The 24,008-nt window shown below is 39.5% G+C and overlaps 1 protein-coding gene across 1 annotated transcript in view; it reads right to left on the minus strand.

Annotated features, from left to right (window-relative positions):
* Positions 1–7,152, minus strand: part of cfap20dc (CFAP20 domain containing) — a gene marked incomplete at both ends in the record, with an annotated part of 46,965 nt that extends 39,813 nt beyond the window's left edge. Inside the window, 7 exons of the mRNA XM_083972173.1 lie at positions 1,936–2,082; positions 3,166–3,313; positions 3,429–3,543; positions 4,300–4,372; positions 4,475–4,568; positions 6,908–6,997; positions 7,132–7,152. Coding sequence (XP_083828299.1) covers positions 1,936–2,082; positions 3,166–3,313; positions 3,429–3,543; positions 4,300–4,372; positions 4,475–4,568; positions 6,908–6,997; positions 7,132–7,152 — 688 coding nt within the window. The remainder of the gene's footprint in view (positions 1–1,935; positions 2,083–3,165; positions 3,314–3,428; positions 3,544–4,299; positions 4,373–4,474; positions 4,569–6,907; positions 6,998–7,131) is intronic.
* Positions 7,153–24,008: the final 16,856 nt, after the last annotated feature.

Raw genomic sequence — 24,008 nt, forward strand, 5'->3', positions numbered from 1 at the left:
GGGGAGGGGCTAAAAAGGAAAACAAAGTTTGATTTGAAGTGATTTAGTTAAAGTAATTTATGTAGATGCACCTGTATATTGCCAACATAATCAGACCATATATACTACGGTAACTTTGTATTCTAAGTCTCGTTGTGGACAGCTGTGTATGAATGATTTTTTTTTTTTTTTTTTTTTTTACATGATTCTATAAGCTGCAGGGGATCTACATTGTGTTAGAGGTAACTGATTAAAATGTGCAGTTCACATACAAAGAAATGGTTGAATATGAATAGGACTCTGTCGCAGAGCTGATTGAATCAATGTGTTCCATAACATCATGTGAAAATAATGGGCTGCAGTGGGAATCTTGGCACGGCCATGACCCAACCCTGCTTTATTTGTGGCAGGGCTCGTTAGGACAACTCCACTGGTGCTAACAGCAAAACACATCTCGTGTCTGATCTTCATCACAGCAGACAGAACACACTCCTAATCCACAAAACACACAAAACCAACAAGCTGATACAGACAAGGTGGACTGGATGAAAAATAGTTAGACATTAAAATATGAATGATGATACAAAACTGAGTTACAATGTATGATATCTGATGCACTAAACAGTGTTTTGAGCAGAGATCGCACTGACCTTGAATAACAGAATGTCTCTGGTGTATTGGGATTTGTTTGTGGTTGCATGACAAAAATGGCTGTGGCTTACTTTTAACTGTTTCTGACAGATTGGGCACTGAAGCAATGATATCAACCAAGCAACTTTCATCCCAGTTAAATTGGATGCCTACTTTAATGGCAATTGTTTTAATTATGATTAGGAACGTTATGCTAATAATGCAGATGCTAATTATGAAAAGATATTTTTTGCATGTGGTTCCTCCTCTCCTCCATGGGCATTACCGGTTGACTCAACATGACTTAGACAGCTGTCAGAACAAATAAATAAACGCTGATAAAAAGGCCACAGAGGCGGCAGAGCTGGATTACTGGTGCATATCTTCTTATATGAGGAGATAATTGCAGCTCTCTAAATACAGGTGAGGGGCAAATGAACACAAAAATGAAGACCGCAAGAATTTCACACGAGGAAAACAAATCGATTATCATCACGGCCTCTTCAGAGAAAACAATTTCTGGACGTGGAACCGCCTCGGCACCCTGATGCTTGTGTGCCTCCTTCTGTGTACATTATCAAAGGTGAATTGTGGCGTCTGTGCACTCACTGTAAATGTATGAATTCACACCTTCAGAGTTCCTGTGAAGACTTATCCACATTCTATGAATACATGTGTGTCTTTATGTGTTTGTTCAACAGTGTATTCCAGAGACATGGGTATTAATGTGGTGTTGTAACAGGATCCACTCTACAGGGAATGCTTTCCATGAGATTTTGCATTTAAGGTAAGGAAAAGGCAGCAGCAGGGATTTGTTCCAATTCAGCCACAACAGCACTAACCAGCTGATCTTTGATGTTAAGGCCTGGCTTGATTCCATTTCATCCTGAATGTGCCGGTTGGGGTCGAGGTCAGGGTTCTGTACAGGCCAATGAAGTTTTTTCCACTCCACACCCGGAAAGCCTTTTCTTTACAGACCTTGCTTTGTGCATGGGGGGGGGGGGTCATTATAAAACAGGAAAGGGCCTTCCCTATGCAACCAAAGCACACTATTGTCTAAATTATCATTGTACATAGAAATACAGTTTCCATTGACTGAAATGATGGACCTATCCCAAACCATGAAATACTCTCCTATACCCGAAGACCTCATAAGAATGTGGACAGGGGTCCAGTTAAGGTCACAAAATGGAAGTTTAGTCTGTATTGTTGACTAAAGTAAAATGTTCCTATGCAGCCTGAAATGCATTCCAATTTCCACAATTGCTCTTTCATTTATCTATCGATCAATTCAGAGATATTCAATTTTTTAAAAATCTTACCCACCACAGTCAGAGTTCACAAGGCCAGCGCTCATCTCTGCCTTCTGCAAATTCTCCATGTTCAACATCTGAGTTACGTGGTTTACATGTGGTGGGAACTGGCAGCTGCGAGGGATCGAGTCCATGAGACCAGCTCCACTGAGAAACATATCTAGGTTAAAATGAGAAACCATCTCAGATTAATCATAATCACACAATAATTCACAGATACATCATCACGTCGTCACGTAGCACCCTAAACACTTTGATCAGCTGACAAATACGAAATGAGAGCTGTCTTTTGTGACAGGCAGCGTAGGTGTGCACTGAGTTACCAGCGCTGCATGCAGCTGTTGTGGTTCTGCAATGCTGAGAAAAAATAAGAGTTAAACAATCTGGAGTTTCTGCCTCACAGTTGTGTGTCTCTGCCAACCAGGACAGTTGCAGGAAGTACAGTCACAATCTCCCCTTCCTGACTTACTTCTGGTCATTGAATAACAAGCATAACTGTTCCTGCGGAACATTATGATGGCACAGTGAAGCTGACCTTTGACAGGATGGACATCAAATATCATATAATATCATTTCAGGCAAACGTGTTTAATTGTATCACAAATAGAGCATGAATTGGAGAGGTCACAGTGACGTTGACCTTCAATCACCAAATTCTAATCAGTTCATCCTTGGGTCAAAGTGAATATTTGATCAGATTTGACGGCCTTGATGAATGGATAAATGAACTTTGACCTTTGCCCACCAAAATCCAATAAATGGTCTTTGAGTTCTTGTAAATCTTTGTGTCAAATTTGAAGAAGACCGTCTTGAGACATGACAAACAAGTGGCCAAAATGTTGTTTGGTGAGGTCACAATGATCTCTGAACCACCAAAATCCAGTCAGTTTCTCCCTGAGCCCCGCCCGGTGAATATTATTCAATATTTAAAGAAATTCCCATTATTGAGATACGATTCACAACAATAGGCTGAATAGGACAGACAACCTGAAAACACAATGGCTGGCTGACTGACGTGGAGACATAAAAGCACCTTGAAACTTTCAGCCTACGCTCTCTGCCTCTCTTTCTCCAAACATTATGCCATACAAACTTACAAGATTGATGACAGATCTATTCAAAGTGACAACTGTATAACTACTGTACATCTTCAACGTGTATTAGACACACAGATGAGGCTTGAAGAGAAGCCGACAAATCTGTTTTTGTGTAAATCATGTGGTTGGGTGACCGAGTGCATTACCGTCATCTGACATTCCTGAAGGCTCCGTTTTCATGGTGAAGATTCTGCGGACTTTACAGGTCGCAAACAAGGTGATGCCATCCAGTGTCAAAAACCCTTTGAACAGTTGAGCGGCGAAGGATAGAAGGTCGAGGCACAATGTAGACCACTGAGATATTGGAAAGGAACTATTTAGTCATTAAAAAGGTCTCACCTTCTGTAAAATATGCAGAGCATTGATAAGAATTCTGTAAGAATTGGACAAGGAGAAGTTAGATACTCACAATGTCCCGTTTCAATCCCACAAAAGGTATTTTTGCATGTAACAGTGTGGCAGACAACTCTTTATGCACTGTTGATAAGTAGAGCCTTCTTTTCAAGTGTTCTGAATCAGTTATCCTGCAGAACAGACAACGGACCAGAACATAAATTATCACCAGCAGCAGCAGTGTTGTTAAGAAGTCTGGATCACAGAAAAACCTCCGTCTATAGGACTGTAAAATCTGCTGTAATAAGACTATCTAATATGAGATGAACAATAGATAGATAGATAGATAGATAGATAGATAGATAGATAGATAGATAGATAGATAGATAGATAGATAGATAGATAGATAGATAGATAGATAGATAGATGTGGTGTTTATGGTAAATTAATATATTTCAACACCTGTGTGACTTTGTAAAAAGAAAAAAAATTATATTATCATGAAGTGAACAAACAAATAGCATAATAAATTGTTCACTGAGCCTTATATGAAAAAAGCTTGACAATATCTTAGGAACAAACAGTTACTTGAAATATTACACAGTACTACAGTAATGTACAGTGTTTCCTGTGGCTTATGTAGTGTCCTTGAAATGTAAATAAACTGTCATTGTGTCATTTGTCGCAGCGGGAATTCAATGTGATTCATTATTGTGTAAATTACAGTCTCATGTGTAATTTGCTGTATATTACAATAATAATTTTTCTCTGAAAAAACATCTGTGATGCTAATTACTCCGTTAAAACGATCCAAAGCCTTATTTCATCAGCCACAAAGTTTAATTAATTATCTACAGAAATCCTCAATGGCGTACAGTACTCTCCCACAAACCATGTTCAAGGTGAACTGACGTACAGTATATAAGGTAAAAGACGACGGCACTTACACCAGCTCAATAGAAAAGTCTTTGTACTGAGGAATATTCACTTGAAGGACCAAGAACCTTTGCACAAGCCCAACTAAGAAAAACAAAAAGGGAAACAAGTGAATTGGGGTTTTTTTTTAAGCAGAAATAAGAAAAACAAACTTTTAAAATGAGGGCTTGTATGGTGGTGACTTACGAGGCATTTTCACACTCTCTGGCATTTGCATCTTGACTGTCTGGCTGCTTCCCTCCAGGCAGTAAACAAATCCTTTGACCTCTTTATTATACTCCTGCGTGAAGAAACAATACAGAGGAGGCCTGGCTAAGTCATTGCTGAGTATGACCATTACTATGTGGCTGCTCTCATTGACTGCAAATGCTTGTTTTCATATAGGCTTTGAGGTCGAAAGTGTGTAAAGTCCAAGCTTTCTGTTTCTCCTCTCCACTGCAAGTCAATTAAACATTGTGATTTCCCTGAGTTAAGACTGAGGGTTTAGGGTTGATCCCAAATGTGCAGGTGGGAATCTAAACATATCATGTACCCATGATGACAGCAAGGCTATGAACCTGCTTTTCTTTAGCATTCAGCCTAAAGTTCATCATGTTTAGACCGTATAACATTTGTTGCCGTCTACAGTATGTAGACAGTGCCCGTGCTAGCTTCACTTAAAGGACAAATTCAACCTGGGACTGTAGTTTCCTAATATTTTAGGTCTAAAAGAATGAATCTGAAGATTTTCTTTTGTATGTCTCCTGTTTTGCAGTAGTTCTGTCTGTCCCCGCATCGCCGCGGCAGCATGGGAGCAGACTGATCTTACACTGTTTACATCCTACAAAACCACTTTTTTTTTTCCCACAGACAGCGTCAGATGGCAATTCAAACTACACTGAGGGATATGTTTACCTCAAGAAAGCCAACATGTTTGTAAATGGAGCTGTAATACAAAGTCCCGCGCAATCTCGCAAAGTCTCACGCAAGAGTCCAGTTGACCGTCTCAGTATGTTTACAGGTCGTCTCCCGTTAGTTTTTTCAACAAAGGAATATCAACTCGGAGGCACAAAGTTTGCGTAGCAGTGAGAATACGGTAAATCTGGATATTGTTTATTCTGCCTGTAAACATACTGAGCATCTGGGGCGGTGCGTGGCGCAGTGGGTAGAGCGGCCGCCCCATGTAGAGGCTACAGTCCTCGCCGCAGGCGTCCCCGGTTCGAATCCCGCGTCGGGCAGACCTTTCCTGCGTGTCATTCCCCCTCTCTCTGCCTCCCCATTTCCTGTCTATCTCTACTGTCATCACTATCGAATAAAGGCAAAAAGCTGAAAAATATACTTAAAAAAAAAAAACATACTGAGCATCAACTTGACTCTCACGCGAGACTTTGTCTTACAGCTCTGTTTACATACAGTACATGTTGGCTTCGGAAGTAAACAAACTGCTCCCATTATACACTGCTGTGGCGATGCAGGGACAGACAGAACTACTGCAGAACAGGAGACATTAAAAAGAAAATCTTCAGATTAATTCTTTTAGATATTAGGAAACTATAGCCCCAGGTTGAATTTGCCCCGGAATTGTCTTTAAATGACAGATATGCTGCGTAAATTTGACTACTGGTATGTGCTATCAACAGTGTTGGGGAGTAACGAATAATTTAATTACAAAATGTACATAATAACCGTGACATTATGGGTGAAAATGTGTAATTAAATTACAGTTGCTTTTGGAAATTTCCATTATTACATTTTTAGATACATTTGAAAATCTCTGCAGAAGCTTGGATTTGTCAAATCGTTTTTTCATGTCAACAACATCCTCTTTCCAAAGCCGCAAGTTGGATACTGACGCTTCTGATTGGTTCTCTGGTCATGTGCCATTCTGCTGCTCGACTTGCTAGTGGAACAATCTGTCAGTCGGCAACAATGTCAGTCAGGTGTTATGATTTTTATTCTTTGACACCAGACTAAGGTGTTTGCAGTTTTATTTCACATTTAATATGGAGCAAACACTCTGATTTGATTGCATTTGCCAAAATGACATTGCCAGCTGTTAAAGTTTACATCTGGGGTCATTTAGCTCAGTGGGTAGAGCAGGCCCCCCATATGCAGAGGCTTTTATATCCTAGCTGCAGCAGCCCCAGTTCAATTCCACTAGTGGCCCTTTGCTCTGTGTGTCCTAATTCCCTGTCTCTCTACAGCTGTCCTATCAATTAAAGGCATAAAAGCCCAAAAATATAGGCTACTTAAACAAAAAGAGAGATGTTAAGATGATTAAAGATGTTAAGTGCTGTTCTCACAGTAAAACAAAAGGTAGGCTAACTACTTTAGTTCAATCTTGTGGAGTCTTTTATTATAGCCTATTGTCTTTATGTTGTCTGCTTAAATGGTTAACAGTTGAGAGCATGTATTCAAAATTCATCAAAATGTATCAAAATGTAAACAAATGCAATAAGTTACATTACTTTGGGAAAGTAATTGAAATAGTTACGTACACACCACTATTACATTTTAAACAGGGTAACTTGCATTGTATTGTGCCCAGCTACATTTCAACAGTAATCTTTCCCAACATTGCGCGTGTCATGTCATCACAATAAAATCGGCTTAGGTAAAGTAACAACTCCGGAAACTCACCTTATAAATGGCCGACGGCCCACCGCACAGTTTCCACTTTGCTACAGGGTCCTTCCCCTGTCCGCTGAAGACCTCCACCACAGCTCCACCCTGCGACAAACAGACCGCCTGTCACTATGAGCTTATAGCTTAATATGTTACACAGGACAACAGCTCCTATCAGCCAATACAGAACACCTAGCCGCTAGCGTCTAGCTAACTTCACGGTGTGGAAGTAAACTTACCTGATAATTATTCTTGAACATTTTACGTAACGCCACGGGAACATTAAGCGGGAGGGAACGGAAGTGTAGTCACCAACGTCAAATATTCTGGAATAAACGTCGAATAAGTGTCCTGTTTATAATTCATAGTCAATTTATATTCACTGTCTGGTTTACAACAAGTGCTGCGTAAGATAAGAGCCAGTGCAAGAGTCGTCGGACACCGTTTTGCCAATGCAGGGAATGTCTCCACGGCAACGTGACGCTACTGCAGGTAAGGTGCTGCCTCTGGTGCTGTGTTCACGGACTCTGGGATATATGAAAACTAACATTATTTTCCAAAACGTAGCCCATTGAACTACTTTGTTATCACGAATTTATAAAGGATTAGTTAATATATACATTCCTTTATGTAATATCAATTCCAGTCCGCATTTGACGAGACTCTTAATCAAAATTTCGTTGTGATATAGCCTACAAAAATGAAAATGTTATTTTCTCATTTCTCTGCGAAGCCCTTGAGGTAGGCTGTTATGAAGTAGGCTTGATACAGAAGTGCAAACGTTTAAAGAGTTTATTTCAGTTGTTGTATTTAATTCCAGCAGTTTTGATTTCAGCAGCTATTTTTCAAAGTCTTGTTTAATTTCATAGTTCAATTTTTCCCAAGAGGCATTTAATGTCATATTGCCAGTTTTCACTACAAAGTCTTTATTTACCAGTCAAGGCAAAGGGGCAGAAAATCTCGCAATGGATTTGCTGTTATTTTAGTCTGAATGAGAAGACAGGGCAATTGTCCCAAATTGCATTCTGAAATTTTGATAGCAACCTTCTTCCTCCTCATCTTTAGTCCAGTGATGGAAAAGCTCACAAACCAATAGCTAACTTGAATGGCACCCAGACAGTGCAGACCTCTGCCAAACATACCAGACTTCAGACGCAAAAACAACAACCTAATCCATAAATGATGACCATTTGATCCAAAATGTGTCCCTGGCCCAGTAGCCTATCCATCCCTCCCAACCATCCCAACCTACACGGTTCAGTGAAAATCAGTTCAGTATGTTTTTCATAATTGTGACAGACAGAGGTGAAAATACCACCTCTAGAGAAGGTAACAATAACTACTGATTTTGAAAAGTATGGAACAGGATGTTGTTAATGCTACCAATGATAATATCATACCTTAATATGTTGTTAAACAGAACAGTTAAAAATAGGCCAGTATTAAAATTGTCTCCTCTCTTGAAATGCAAAAATCCATTATTGTGTCATTGTCACATGCTTTGTTTACCCTGGCAGCAGGGCTATTATGAGATCAAAAAGATGTCTTTTTAATTAACTACTGAGGGAGACTGCATCTGGAAGTACAACTGTATGGCTTACTGTTTATTAACATTTCTGCGTATATTTGACTTCAAACACAAGGTGGTCTCAGCTATTTATGGACATAGAACAAAAGAGACCATGAAAAAAGAAATCTGTTCAGTTACACCTGTGACTAACAGTGAGTTTTATTGTTGTTGAGCAAATAAAAAGTTTAATATCACTGTCCCCGTTTTCACTGTCATGCATTTTAGTCCGCTCGCTCACTGTAGTGATAGCAACTAAAAAGCTCCTCTGATGCAGTAGCAAACACTAAGCATTTCTGTCCTTGAATCATTCTCACCATGTATAGTGGGATAGTGAGAATGCAGTGTAGAAATTGGAATGCCACATATAGGCCGGGAGCCAGGTCCACCCCTCAGGATGTTTTTTGCTACCTTTTTTTCACTATTATTTCTTGTTATCCCATACATTGGGCCATCACAAGTTGATAACCTCCACCCCCAGCAAGGATCCGTTTGGCCCCAGGGGCCAAAAAAACCCCTTTTTGGGAAAAGCTTCTGGCGAAATGATGTAATGGCATATATTAGGGTACTGCAACTGCATACATGGTCAGATAACTCTGAAATTTTGCATGGTGTATCCTGACACATAGGGGAAACTATCAGAATAATATTCTAGGGCTTACTGCCTTCCTATTTTCAAATATCACCCTCAGTTTATCCCAAAACACAAAAAAATGTGTTTCCGCCTGACAAATTGTCATCAAATGTGATCATTTTAAAGCATTTATTATACATATCACTGCCTTAGATGGATATGAAAAACTTCCCACATTTGTAAGCCTTAATTTAAGCCCAAGATGACCTTTCTATCTAGAAGAATACACCTGCTATGACCAAAGTCTTCCAGTGTCCTACCTCAAAATCAGAGAAAACGGAACTTTCAGCATTAGCATTCCAAATGGGATTAAGCATGATTTCTTGTACATAAACTGTATCTTAAACAAGATTGGAGGCTTTAGTTATAGGCTACTACTATACTATCTGAAGTTAATTACATGAAAAGTGAATAATGTTACACCCCCAGGTGGACCAGGGTATCAGGGTACAATATAAAAATAAATTCTAACCGATTTACACACACCAACACACTTACCAACCGACACACTTTAACCAACCAACTAGTCTATGGGCCAGACCAGATTTTGGTACCACTCAGAGTGGCAAAATCTAGAAACACTTTTTGAAAAGGTACATGTCCATAGATGATATTTTGGTATGATAACCCATCCTAAGTGGTAGCTTTATGACAGTTATCAGCTCATAAAGTTATCAACCCCCTGCAATAAATAGGCCTCTAAACGCAGGGGGCATATCTTGTTTTGTGCTCATTTTCAGACCTTTACTCATATGTTATGAGGGCATGTTTGGTAGAATTTTAAAGTGTACAATCCCAGCTTTCATTAAGACCTAGTTTTGGGCCTATCTATAAAAAATTTAAAGGTCACATGGTCAAAGGTCAATCTATCTCAACAACTATTTTTCCACTATTTTCGCCTAAACTGTAGTCTTTTTTTATAGCACTGTGAAATCTAGGAACAGCACTGACACAAATAACAAAAACTGAAATACTCACAGGACTGTAACATTTCAGGAAATGTATAATCTTCCCATAATTTCCTACTATGAGGGATGATTATGGGTCTTAAAGTGGAACACAGGCCCAGGCGAGAATTGTCAATAACTGCTTATTCCTCTGTATTTCTCAAAGAGTTTTAAAGTTTTCTATATATCTTTGCCCTAATTATCACCATCATCATGATTATAGTCCAGAGTTAAGGCAATTTATTCATCCTCCTCCATCCTCTGATTTGTGCATGTTTGCAGTTTGCACATTTTTATGCACTCTCTTTACATCTTTACCCTAATCATCATCATCATCAGTCCAAAATATGTGGCTTTGTAGGTTTGAGCGTCCTAGCTCTTTAAATAATAATTGATAAATTAGTTATAAATAGCCTTTCTAGACATAGTATATCTGTTTTCAATACATATTGGGATTGCCTCGATCAGATACAGCATAATGTAATTTATTTGCTTAGCTAACTTTGTTCATACTTTATAGGTGGCTCAATTAACCTTATAGTGGGACGACATAGCTTGACAATTGTTCATTTTGTGATAAAAGCATCAAATTTGGTGATCTGATTGCTGAATATATGTTTGATGAATGTGGATATTGGGCCACTGCAAATTTTAATTCTGATGACTGTGGCAGCCATTTTAAAGAATTACCGCCAGTGGTTACTGGCATGGAATGCTCTGTCCACCCTACAGCTGCTGTTTCATCTTTTCAGCACCACAAATATAATTTAGAGATATGTTAACCTGAGAAAAGCCTTATTACAATGAATAATAACAGAATAGAATATAAACTCTCATAACTCTTTCTTGGCTCTCACATTCTCCTTCATAGTCTGCGGCCTCCTATTTTTATTGGGGTTTTCAATTAATAACATATAGCTATGCAGTACGCAGTACAAAAACAAGACCAAAGTTTCTGACACAAGCATGTCTAAATATAAACTCAAAATAAAAATTTGAAAATGTTATTTCAGTCAATCATTTCACATACAGCTGGTGTTGTATTTTATATTAATATTTTAAATTATATTTAATATTGGGATGACAGTGGCTAAGGAGGTGGAGTGGGTCGTCCAATAGCCAGAGGTTCGAATCCCGCCCCATCCCAGCCGCTGTCGTAGACGTAGATATCTTATCCACCTTGCCTCGTGTGATGTGTATGAATGTTTGGTGGTGGTCAGGGGGGCTGTTTGGTGCACATTGGCAGCCACACATCTGTCAGTCTGCCCCAGGACAGCTGTGGCTATATTGTAGCTTACCACCACCGTTACTGTGTAAAAGTGCTTTGAGCGCTTCAAAGACTTCGATAAGGGTCTTAGAGGTGGACAGGTCGGTGCAGTTGCAGATGGATTTTGAGAGAGTTCCAGAGGGAGGGGGCAGCGGCCCTGTTGCTTGGTCATGGGGGGTAGTACAGGAGGTTGGCATCGAAGGAGTGGAGGCAGCGGTTAGGAGGGTGGGGGTCAAGGAGGTCAGTGAGGTAGGAGGAAGTCAGGTTATGGAGTGCTTTAAATGTGAGAAGAAGGATTTTAAACTGTATACGGTAAGAAACAGGATGCCAGTGAAGGTTTTGGAGGGGGGGGTGATGTGGTCATGGGGAAAAGTATGAGTGAGCAGGTAGGCAGCAGAATTCTGGAGTTTATTGAGGGTTCTGGATGAGAGGCCATGGAAGATGCTGTTGCATTAATCAAGTCTGGTGGTGACGAAGGCGTATAAAGGTTTCAGCAGCAGAGAGGGTTAGGACGAAGGGAGGGACGAAATCAGGCAATGTTTTTTAAGTGAAAGAAGGCAGTCTGGGCTATCTGGGTGATGTAACGATCATAGGAGAGGGTGCTGTCAAAGGAAATTCCAACGGGATGTGAGAGGAAGGGAGTTAGGGAGATGTTGTCAATGGAAAGGGTGAAGTTGTCCATAGATTTTGTGAGAGATTTGGGATCAATGAAGAATATCTGATTTGTCATAGTTAAGTTTCAGAAAGTTGTGTTGCATCCATGATTTAATATTATTGAGGCAGGAGATGAGAGTGGAGTGGCTGGTAGTAGTGATGGATTTTGTAGAAATGTAAAGCTGGATGTCATTGGCGCAACAGTGAAACTGGAGACCTTCACGATGGATGATGTTAGTACAGGATGAAGAGGAGGGGACCAAGCCCTGAACTCTGGGGGACACCTTGGGACAGGGGGACAGTGGAGGAACAGATATGACTGAATTCAAGAGAGTGCAGTTCCAGTGATGTTTAGGGTGGAGGAAAGACAGGAGAGGAGGATGGAGTGACTGTCGAATGCTGCGGTGAGGTCGAGAAGGATGAGGGTGGTGAGGTGGTCGGAGTCTGAGGCGAGGAGGATGTCATTGGTGATTTTAAAGAGCTGCCTGTATGTTGTCTATGGAATCCAAATTGAAATGGTTCAAATAGGTTGTTAGCTGAGATGGGCTTTCAGTTGTGCATAAATGACACGTTCAAGTATTTTAGAGAAAAATGAAAGGTTTGAAATTGACGTTGATGTTGGGACTGAGGCCAGGTTTCTTCAAGATGGGGGTGACAACAGCTTCATTGAAGGAGGGACAAAGCCCGAGGTGAGGGAGGTGTTGATAATTGAAGTGATGAGAGGAGCAATGATGGGGAGACAGAAGCTAGATGGAATGGGATCAAGCACGCAGGTTGAGGTTTTCATTTCTTTAAGAAGAGTTGGGATGTCAGGATGAGTGGGTAGCGCCCCCCAAAAATGCCAAAATCCCCTGCAATATCCTCCTGTGGGTATTCACTCTTGTACTGAGCTCAAAGTGCTGCCATGTGTGTGTCAGTCACAGGTGTATGACTGGTACCTGATTGGCGTCCAGACCTCAACCCAATTGAACTCTTGTGGGATCAGCTTGGGAGTTGCTGTACATGCTACAGTGACCAACACAACCACACTGGTTGACCTTCAACAACTCCTGGTTGATAGATAGATAGTTAGATACTGTAAGCACCTTGTAACTTTGTTTTGAAAGGTGCTCTACAAATACAATTATTATTATATACTGTATGTAGATACTTTACTGTCCCCTGGGGGTAAATTTGGCCTTGACTCAGCAACATCAGACCCTTCAACCACATACAAAGACCTGTAGGCTTCCAGACTTCTCCTGCCTCACCCAGGGGCGGGTCTGCCATGGTGGCATGGAGGGGCACCTGCCCCCCCCTAAAACCTGATTGGCCACCCTGTGTGCCCCCCCAATGGTCAATGACTTGTGGTCAATCACTGTGAAAAGCTCTTAACCACTCCTATGTTCAGTGTACAGAACTACTATATAAGCACTAACTTCTGATTATGGGCCGGATCTACTAAAGGTTTGTGTGTATAAAAACGTGTTTGTGCGTGCAAACTTGATTGTACATGCAAACACATGCTGAAGCTGATCTACTAACTGGGTGCACCGAGGATTGCATCTCTCAAACGGTCAAAATTGCACGTGCAATTCATTTAGCGTGTTTGCCTTAATGAATATGGCGTTCCTGCCAGAACGTGCAAAATATTGGGAGTAGATGCAGAAATACGCAAACATGCACAAATCAGAGGATGGAGGAGGATGAATAAGTTGCCTTAACTCTGGACTATAATCATGATGATGGTGATAATTAGGGCAAAGGCATATAGAAAACTTTAAAACTCTTTGAGAAATACAGAGGAATAAGCAGTTATTGACAATTCTCGCCTGGGCCCGTGTTCCACTTTAAGACCCAAAATCATCCCTCATAGTAGGAAATTATGGGAAGATTATACATTTCCTGAATTGTTACAGTCCTGTGAATATTTCAGTTTTTGTCATTTGTGTCAGTGCTGTTCCTAGATTTCACAGTGCTATAAAAAAAGACTACAGTTTAGGCGAAAATAGTGGAAAAATAGTTGTTAAGATAGATTGACCTTTGACTATGTGACCTTTATATTTTTTATAGATAGGCCCAAAACTAGGTCTTAATGAAAGCTGGGATTGTACACTTTAAAATTCTACCAAACATGCCCTCATAACATATGAGTAAAGGTCTGAAAATGAGCACAAAACAAGATATGCCCCCTGCGTTTAGAGGCCTATTTATTGCAGGGGGTTGATAACTTTATGAGCTGATAACTGTCATAAAGCTACCACTTAGGATGGGTTATCATACCAAAATATCATCTATGGACATGTACCTTTTCAAAAAGTGTTTCTAGATTTTGCCACTCTGAGTGGTACCAAAATCTGGTCTGGCCCATAGACTAGTTGGTTGGTTAAAGTGTGTCGGTTGGTAAGTGTGTTGGTGTGTGTAAATCGGTTAGAATTTATTTTTATATTGTACCCTGATACCCTGGTCCACCTGGGGGTGTAACATTATTCACTTTTCATGTTATTAACTTCAGATAGTATAGTAGTAGCCTATAACTAAAGCCTCCAATCTTGTTTAAGATACAGTTTATGTACAAGAAATCATGCTTAATCCCATTTGGAATGCTAATGCTGAAAGTTCCGTTTTCTCTGATTTTGAGGTAGGACACTGGAAGACTTTGGTCATAGCAGGTGTATTCTTCTAGATAGAAAGGTCATCTTGGGCTTAAATTGAGGCTTACAAATGTGGGAAGTTTTTCATATCCATCTAAGGCAGTGATATGTATAATAAATGCTTTAAAATGATCACATTTGATGACAATTTGTCAGGCGGAAACACATTTTTTTGTGTTTTGGGATAAACTGAGGGTGATATTTGAAAATAGGAAGGCAGTAAGCCCTAGAATATTATTCTGATAGTTTCCCCTATGTGTCAGGATACACCATGCAAAATTTCAGAGTTATCTGACCATGTATGCAGTTGCAGTACCCTAATATATGCCATTACATTATTTCGCCAGAAGCTTTTCCCAAAAAGGGTTTTTTTTGGCCCCTGGGGCCAAACGGATCCTTGCTGGGGGTGGAGGTTATCAACTTGTGATGGCCCAATGTATGGGATAACAAGAAATAATAGTGAAAAAAAGGTAGCAAAAAACATCCTGAGGGGTGGACCTGGCTCCCGGCCTAATAGAGTTGTTAGGATGCCAGATTTTCTCCAGTGAGACACTTGCATGAGCTAGTCATCCTGTTTAAACTCCTGCTGGTTGCATAGGACAGAGCTCCAGGACTCACAGCAACCTTATATGTAGGATAACTGAGAAAAGAGGGTAAGCGCTCTGGGAGGGTTTCATGTGCAGGGACTGCTCAAACCCCAGGGTTATAGCCTATTAGCTGTTTCTGTGTTGATGTTGTTTTTTATATATGAATTGCTTTTTTATGCAGAACACTTTGCAGACATTGTGTCATGATTCAGTTTTACAATCCTATGTATTTCATTATGAATTATTTCATTTTTCACTTAATTATTTTTTAATTTGGCTCAATATTCTTACATGATGTTGGAGATATTGCCATGAAGGAACTTCCACATAGGGAAAAAAAATGGATTGGGTGATATGGGTTTAGAAAGAAAAGACAGGTTGCTACCTCTTCTGGCATATAAATGAAGTTGCTATCTATTCTATGCCGTGAGCAACATACTTAAATGTGCAGCAAATTATAGGCAACAGGTTACATTCACAATGCGTTAGACAGAAGGAGGCCAAAAGCACATTTTTACCTGGGGGGCACCAAACAGATTAATTTGGGCATCCGTATAGAATATAGCTCAGAGCTTGTTGCAAATGGATTTCTTATTTGATATCCCTGTTCTGAGATGAAATTTATCTTGTAGATTGGATAATGTGTGTTTTGAGTTGTTTTGGGTTTGCCTCCTATGAGTAGCCTATATCCCATTACAGCATATTTATTGTGCTTATTTGGTCTAAGGACCAAAATGTTCACTTTGTTCACAAAGCCACAGTGGTGATAACTTTTTCCAGGTGTGTCACCGGTAACTAGGAGTTATATAACGGATTTTACTCACTGCGTTTCTTACTGATAAAATAGGAATTCTCATTTATTCTTATCTGTAATGAAGAGCACTTCAATTCAAGTGCTACTAGTAGTAACCAATTCTATGGCAGCACCACCCCTGCATTTACAATTACCTTGTCCCCGGTGTATACTGCTTTATTATGACACCGAATGTTGAATTGTGTAAGATAGAAATAGCATCAATGGAGCATGGCACATTGAAAGGTTCATAATTGACTTTTTTTCTCTACAGGAAAGGCTTGACACTGATTGGGACAGACAGCATCATTAAAATAAAGCCTGGCATGCACCGAACATTGACGAAGCCAGTATGGCCAAATCAGTTAATACAGCAGTACTTGTTAGCACACTTAATTATGACTAATTAGTCACTCATTATTTTGAAAAGCATCTATTCATTCGCATCAGTCAAAACATAAATTAGTGCAGACAATGTTAGTTTTGATATACTGCACAGAGACACTGAAAGAAGATGTCTAGCCACATCACGTAGCTGACACTAACAAAATATTAGCATTTTCATAAAACTCTATATTCATTGTTACCATGACGTGTGTGGATAATCAACACTGCATTCAGAGAGCATTTCATTTCAGTTTGTTGATGCATACATGCATGACTTACATGCATTTCAGAGTATATAATCCACACAGCAGCTGACTTCTACCATAAACCTATTTGTATCGATCCAGTGTTTCTCCTCCAAGTGTTCATCATCATTATTCCATAAGGCACGTGCGAGTAAAATAGTGTAATTCACTACAAGGCGAAAGGAAGAAAATAAGGCATATCAGCAAACCTGCTTAAAGGGTTCTCTTTATGCAAGTGAATGTCTGAAGTGTCTTTGATGCATTTATAAATGAAATAACATGGATAGGCATTTGTTGTTCAGAAGTGCATTGGCAGCTCACTGAAGAAGTCTAACATCACATACAATTCTTTCTTTTGTACTAATGTGAATTTCGGGTTAACACAATATAAACACATAGGTCTTGAAACAACAAACTCCCTATTGCAAACAGAAACAGAAAAGGTTTTCGCTGTTTTCACCAGCCCCCTATTTCAAACCCCTGTTGGTCACTCTTAATGTGTTCTTATGTTGATGTAAGTGGTCTCCATTTGACATGATTTCCTGAAGCTATTCTTGTCCTTATTCTAAATAATGTAGGTGTTTTGTCAAATGCCAAGTAAAGCAAAGATCATTTTTAATTTCTTTTCAGCTTGTCATGTTCTTTCAAAACAAGAGCGCTGGTTCTTTGACCTAGATTGTCAAATATGTAATAGCTAAATTACACTTTTATACTATTTTATCTACTTGATATGCAACAATCATTAAAATACTTTTCCACTCTTATATAATCTTAATACTATAATAACAATAAGTGACCTAAAACATAAAAAATAAAAGCAGGAACAAGTACCAATCCAGTCATCTTAATCCTTTCATTCTAAGTGAGCAACATCTTTTTATAGAGTCCTACAATAACAACCATAATCACAAAGACAAACGAATCAAAGTGAGACATCTACAGTAGTCAGGGTCATCTACCAGCCTCCACCTTCACACCTCCTGTTCTTGCTGATGGCAAGTGGGACAAATTATTGACTATATGACCTCTTTTTTGTTCTCCACAAAGCCCTGATCTTTGTCTTAGATACAAACTAATTGGGAAAATCAAAAGCGTCGATTGCATCTTTTTTCTTCTTCTCATATTTCTACACAAATCCTTCACCTCATCGGAAAAAGTTCCATGCCTCGTACTTATATGACAAGTCCATTGTCTTATATAGTCCATTAAAGTCCTCTGTCCTTATTAATTCTCACCAGAAAAAGCTGCTGCACTGCACAGCTTTGAGTGAAAACAAACTGTGTCACACTTTATCGTCAGCAATTTACAGGGAAGTGGCGGCTCAGGTGAAGGGGCTCAGCTTCTATCCTCATAAACTGTATCACCTTGAAGGCCAGTTCTCCGTTTATATCCACAGACATATTCAGGTCACTCTGTTCTTTGTTATATTCTTTGAGACTGTATTCAGATAGTCAACTATGATCACCGGCAGCGTGACGTTACCAAACTTGGCAGCTGTTTAACCAAATGCAGATTAGCAGTTTCTCACTCTTCTTTTAAAGAAAGACAACGGGGCAATCCAATTCTGTTATGTTGTGCTTTTATTTTATGAAGCCCACTAACTACTCCACTCTCTCTTTGAGGAGCACGTTATCATGGGGTGCACACATGAGGCTGCAGCCACGGGGCTTCAGCTGATGTCAATTACCTTGTTAGGTTAAGTAAGAGTAGTGTGGAGGAGTGAGCGTAGGGGGGGTCGAGAGTTTGGGGTTAAGTGTACCTTTGTTCTTGAGTTTATTATGCGTTGTATTCATCCTGTCATGTGATGTTAAATTGTAAGCACATTGCTAACTGTGTCGGGGGAGTGGTCATATTCCCTCCACTGGAGTAGCAGCAACCAATAAAGCTGGATAATGGACTCAACACAAGTGCAAAACACTGCAGGACACTTGGGGCTAGCTCCTCCTCCTACTGCTTGAGTAATGTGCATATTTACAGCAGAAATTGACATGTTAACAGTTTTGGTCTCTATGGCTAATTTTCTCCTTTGTGGCAACTATAAAAAATGTTTATATAGGTCACTTGTTTAAAGGGATATTTGAACATTTTGGCAAATTCGCCTATTGCCATAATCGCTAGAGTCTTAGGCGTAGGTTCATTACCTTTAATTGTCGTTACAAGCTGTTTTTTTACTGTAGATCAGGGGGGCAGAGGTACGAGCTGCTCAGCTAACGCTAGAGGCATATGGTATTTCTTGGTTTCCCTCATCAAACTCATCAAATACACAATCCAACAACTCCAAAGCGCTCTCGTGGACAAGTTGTGACCTGCACATTCACCACGCTATGAGATAACGTATAATTATTGAACATTACGACAAACTTATGTGTGCTTTTGAAGTCACTCTGCCGAGCAGCCGTGTCTAGGATGTACTGTAGTTCCGGCTCCGCATTTGCCTTGAAAACAACTCTGTCTCGCAATGTTACATTATTATTTCATAGCCTGGTGAATGTGCAGGTCACAACTTGTCCACAGAGCTGTTATTGGATTGTGTATTTAGTTTGATGAAGGAAAGCCAGAAATATATATGCCTCCGTAGCGTTAGCTGAGCAGCTCTGCCCCTCCGGTTGAAAAACAGCTTGCACCGACAATTAGGCTAAATGTAACGTAAAAGTTCACAGAGGCTTAAAGCAACACGATGTAGTTTTTTTTTTACCTTAAAATAATGATTCTAGACTCACTGAAGTAGAAAAACGGTTAATAGGATGAATCGTGCTGCTGCTGCAGCCTGAGCGGGGTTGTGCCGTTTGCAACTGCACTCTGAAACTTTGCAGTTCAGGTAGAAACACAGCGCCACCGCGGTCCTGGTACAGGCCTGGTACAGTTCTGCTTTGGCCCAGTTGTTCAAAGGTAATCCAATCGGATTTTGGATAATGGATTGGATCAAATCTTGAAAATGGGTTGTTCAAAACCAAAAACGGATTCTGAGATCGGATTAGATCACGTAATCCAATCTTGGTTTTGATCTGGATAAAACCCTCAGTTTGTGTTGTTCATAACTTTGATCCAAAAAATCAGGATTATTCTGATCCCAGCAGTTGGGTGGATTCAGGGGGGATTTCAAGAACAAAATGTGATTTAAATTAAATTCAAACTGGTCAAATAAACAATATTCATAATATAGTATATATACATTTATTGATTTACATTTTGCACCTAATTTTACAGTGATTAGTAAATAATGTTAACTTTTGAATATTCTACAACTGAAAAACTTTTCCCCAACTACTTTTCCCCAAACTGAATTGAATGAAATTTGAAGTTTGAATTTTGAAATTTGAAGTTTGAATTTGAAACACATGGGGAAATATATGTATATTTGTATATATTTGTGTATATTTGCTTTTTTCAATTTATTTTAACAGCCCAACCAGATGGAGTCTGGCTGTTTAAAAGACATTGAAGAAACAACAAAGAGCACAGAAAACAATACATACTGTACACTCCGTTTTCAAATAAACACACTTGAGTGACCCATGCTGCTGTTCTGCCTGTTGTTTACAGACCAATCAGCCTTCATTGTGATACACAGTCCCATCTAGAGCACTCATTATCCGGATTTGGTAATCTTGAAAATTTGGATTTGGATCAGACTGATCCAATCCAACTTTGCTTTGAACAACTGGGATAAAAGTAAAACAGATTACGTGATCCTGGATAGCAAAAAAGGGGATTTCAAAATCCGGATAATTTTTATCCAGATTACACCTTTTGAACAACTGGGCAAGCCCAGTCTCCCTGCTCCTCTCACCCACACTTGAGCGCCCTGCAGTGGCGTGCACAGACTTTTTGTAGGGCAGGGACGAAAAGAAAAAAAAGGGCACAGCACGTCCTTGCCACTGAAGAGGGTACTACAACTTTAGCATGCGTTTTGGCAGAGGGCACTTTAGCACACATCTGGCTCCTAAGAGGGCACTATAGCACATGTTTTTCAACAATTTGCCCTCAACAGTTGCCCTTCTCAACCACAGTACTAGCTAAATTTAACATTGCTCTGCTTTAAAGTTGCACATAAGTGACTATCAAGTGGGTGAGCATGTGCATGTGAACTGACTTTACTCATTTCGGGATTAGCTAGGAAGTAGGCAATGCCAAGACAACAGTGCAGCCCACTCTGAGCTTCAAACCCACTCTAAAGAAAACCTTTGTGGTGACATTGTGGAGGCTTTAGAAAGTTTCATATACAGTGTATGAAAAATGAGGTCAAGTTCTAAGACTCGAAATTGTTTTTTTTTGTTTTTTTGTGAATTTGCTTTTAAAACCTTTGGTTGGTGACAAATAAAAAGGAAAATCTGAACTTTCCGAAGAAGAAAGCCCTGCTTGTCTGATGCTGTTTGTTCTCCCACCACACGTTGCACCTCAGTCCTGCTGGCTCTTTTCCTGTTTGTTAAAACACCACCATCAAAACTTTACAGCTAAAAAGGTCGATTCTGTGACTGAAGGAGGCTGGCTTCTTGTACAAGCTCTGCAAGATAAACGCATTACTTCCTGTGTGACCCTGAACGTTGATTTCCTCGTGGATGCAAGTGGAAATTAAATTACTAAGGTTTGGCTTTGGTTAAGCTTTTTTTTTTTTTACTTAAGCATTACTATATGAAGGAATGTTTGCCTTCTTCGTTGAGTCTGACTGACTCCCATTCAGCTGCGCCAGTTCCAGGGTCCTGATGTTGTGCGTGCTGGCCCACTCTCATGTGGGACATTTCAATAGAACAGAGCCAGTGTTAATGTCATTTAGTAAAGCCTGTGCTTTTCCCACCATGGCACATTAAAATGTCTGTGGTAGAAAAGGCCTATTATCATTTACTCACTGAAGCTGACAAGTAACAAATTAGGTTTAACTACCTTAGCTTATTCATTTCTTTTTTTATCAGTAAAAAAGGAATTGTTAACCCTATGAAATACAACATCACAGCCAGACGTTGGTCTTGGAAGTGCTGCTTTAGCTGTGTGTTGGTTTGTGGCAGAGATGGGGACTCGAGTTTGCGACTCGAACTTGAGTCGCACTTAAATAGCGGCACCGTCCGCAGCCTACAATGTCCGTTTGTTGTCAGACCTTTCCTTCACGGGGACTAGCTGCTGCATAACTGGCACATATCAGGCTACTGTAGGCTAAATCCTCCTGTTTATTTATGTTTTTGCTGCGAAATATGACTGAAGGCACCTATAGAAGTCTGCACGCGTCGACACGCCCCCATGAGTTGATGGAGCTAATTAAAAATAATAATAACAACCAGTTCTTCTCTCAGAAACATGCGGTTCCAGAAAGGTTTTGCTGCACATAAAGATGTGAGCTATACCATTCAGATCTTATGACCTATAATTAACAGCCTAAATCATTTTCCATGTTGTTCATCTGGGTTTTCTGAATTCAACAAAGCAAAAAAAAAAGAGAAAAGGCCAGTGCAGAGGGGCAGAGCAGCCTTGATTCTTTCTTGACTCAGAATACAGTTTCCTTTTAAAGGAAAGCTTTCATTGTGTGTTTTCTTCATATTGCATTGCAATATCCTGTTTAAAGTGATCATATAATAAACGACTAATCAATACTGTATAGATAAAGGAGTGATAATATTCTACAGTAAATGCTTTGAATCTCTTAGATATAGCTGTGCAGTAGCCTACTCTTAGTAGAGCGGATAGCAGAAGATGATAGAAGGGTCATTACAACCAGAAGAGACAGGAGACTTTTATTTTTTAGAGACTTGAGACTTGACTTGGACTCGTGACCAAAGACTTGAGACTTGATGAAGTCTCACCCCTCAAAGACTTGAGACTTGACTCGGACTCGTGACCAAAGACTTGAGACTTGACTTGGACTTGCAAAAAAAGACTTGTGAACATCTCTGGGTGGTATAGACTTCTTCAACCCTTCACTCTTCACATCATTTGAAAGCACTATGTCTCCTGATTCTCCTCCTGTGTGTAAAGTGTTTTTAGTATCCCTATATCACTGCAACAGCTGTTGACACAGCATTGATTCAGTCTAGCTATGGTTCAAAACTGTTTTCCACAAAATAGGTTTACTACAGGCCTTACATTCCCTTTTTATGCCAAGAAAGAAAGAAAAAAGACATTTCTACTGCATTTGGGCTTTTGTGGTGTTTTGGTTTAGTAGGCTACCTCTTGTACTCATTCTGACTTAGCTCTTAAGAAGAAAACAAGGGTTATGATTTTTATTTACAGGCAACAGTAACATTTTTCTTTTCTTTCTTTTTCTTTTTTTTTCTTACAAAGAAATTGTGTTGTCTGGTTAAAGGTTAAAGTTATTTGGGAAAGATCAGTTTTTCGAATTAAAATGTTATTTTCATTACCAATGATAATGGATAGAAATGTTAGTCAGAGTTTTTCTCTCAAGTGAAAAACACTAGCATATATAATACCATGTCAAAATGAATCAATGTTGAATGCATGTTCAGTTCATATTGGAATGGTTTATTACTGTAGGTTATTAAAACATGTCACTATTGTTTGCAGTTTATAGATTCATATATATAAACTAAATTACATTGCATATATAAGAACAAATGTTCCATTTCACTTACTCTAGATAGCCTTAGTTTAATACACACTTCAAATATCTACTTATATCCTGTACATTATTAATGCAGTTTTCCTTCATAGTTTACTTTAAGTATGGAGACCTCTAAACTACATTACACTGAAGTGATTATCCTTCTGTGGATACCAAAATGTGCTACCATCTTTGTTATTAACTCTCCCAAATGATTTGATTAAATGTGAAAATGCCATGTCTTAATTCCCTATGTAACACAAGCTCTTAAATGACACATCATTATACAGCCTTCAACTTGTAACATAGTAATTCAGTTTTTCCCCCAAATTCATTCCAGTGGTTTTTATATTATCTTCTATCATTTTATAGCATTTTTTGGATTACAACCTACGGTACTACCATCCAATCAATTATCATCCTGGAAGAGAAAACCTGGGCTAGAAAGTGAGCTGGAAACAGATAATGAGCAGGGACTGTCATTCAGTTAAATTAGCCCCAGGCATATAAACCAAAGTCGGTAAAGTCTCTGTCATGAGGGAGAATGTTGATTAACTTGTCCAAATGTGCCGTTTCAAAATTACATTTCGTTGCAGCTCTGAAAGTGTGGGTCACCTCTATGACAGGTGATAATTCGCATGCATGGTTGTGGACAGACAGGCTGCCTTCAGTATTCAGGGGAGTGTGAAGTTAGAGTTTTGTTGCCGTGGTTGCAGGGAAGCAGCTAAATGGTCAGAAAAAGCACAGTGTGTAGCTTCAACAAACTGTTGTTCTGTGTGTTTCATCTTTAAACACGACTGTGTCCTGAGTCTGGGCCTCAGAGCAGCAGAGATTGGTGAGTGTTTCTGTGAAATG

Source organism: Trachurus trachurus, assembly GCF_905171665.1.
Source record: "Trachurus trachurus genome assembly, chromosome: 5".
Classification (NCBI taxonomy): Eukaryota; Metazoa; Chordata; class Actinopteri; order Carangiformes; family Carangidae; genus Trachurus; species Trachurus trachurus.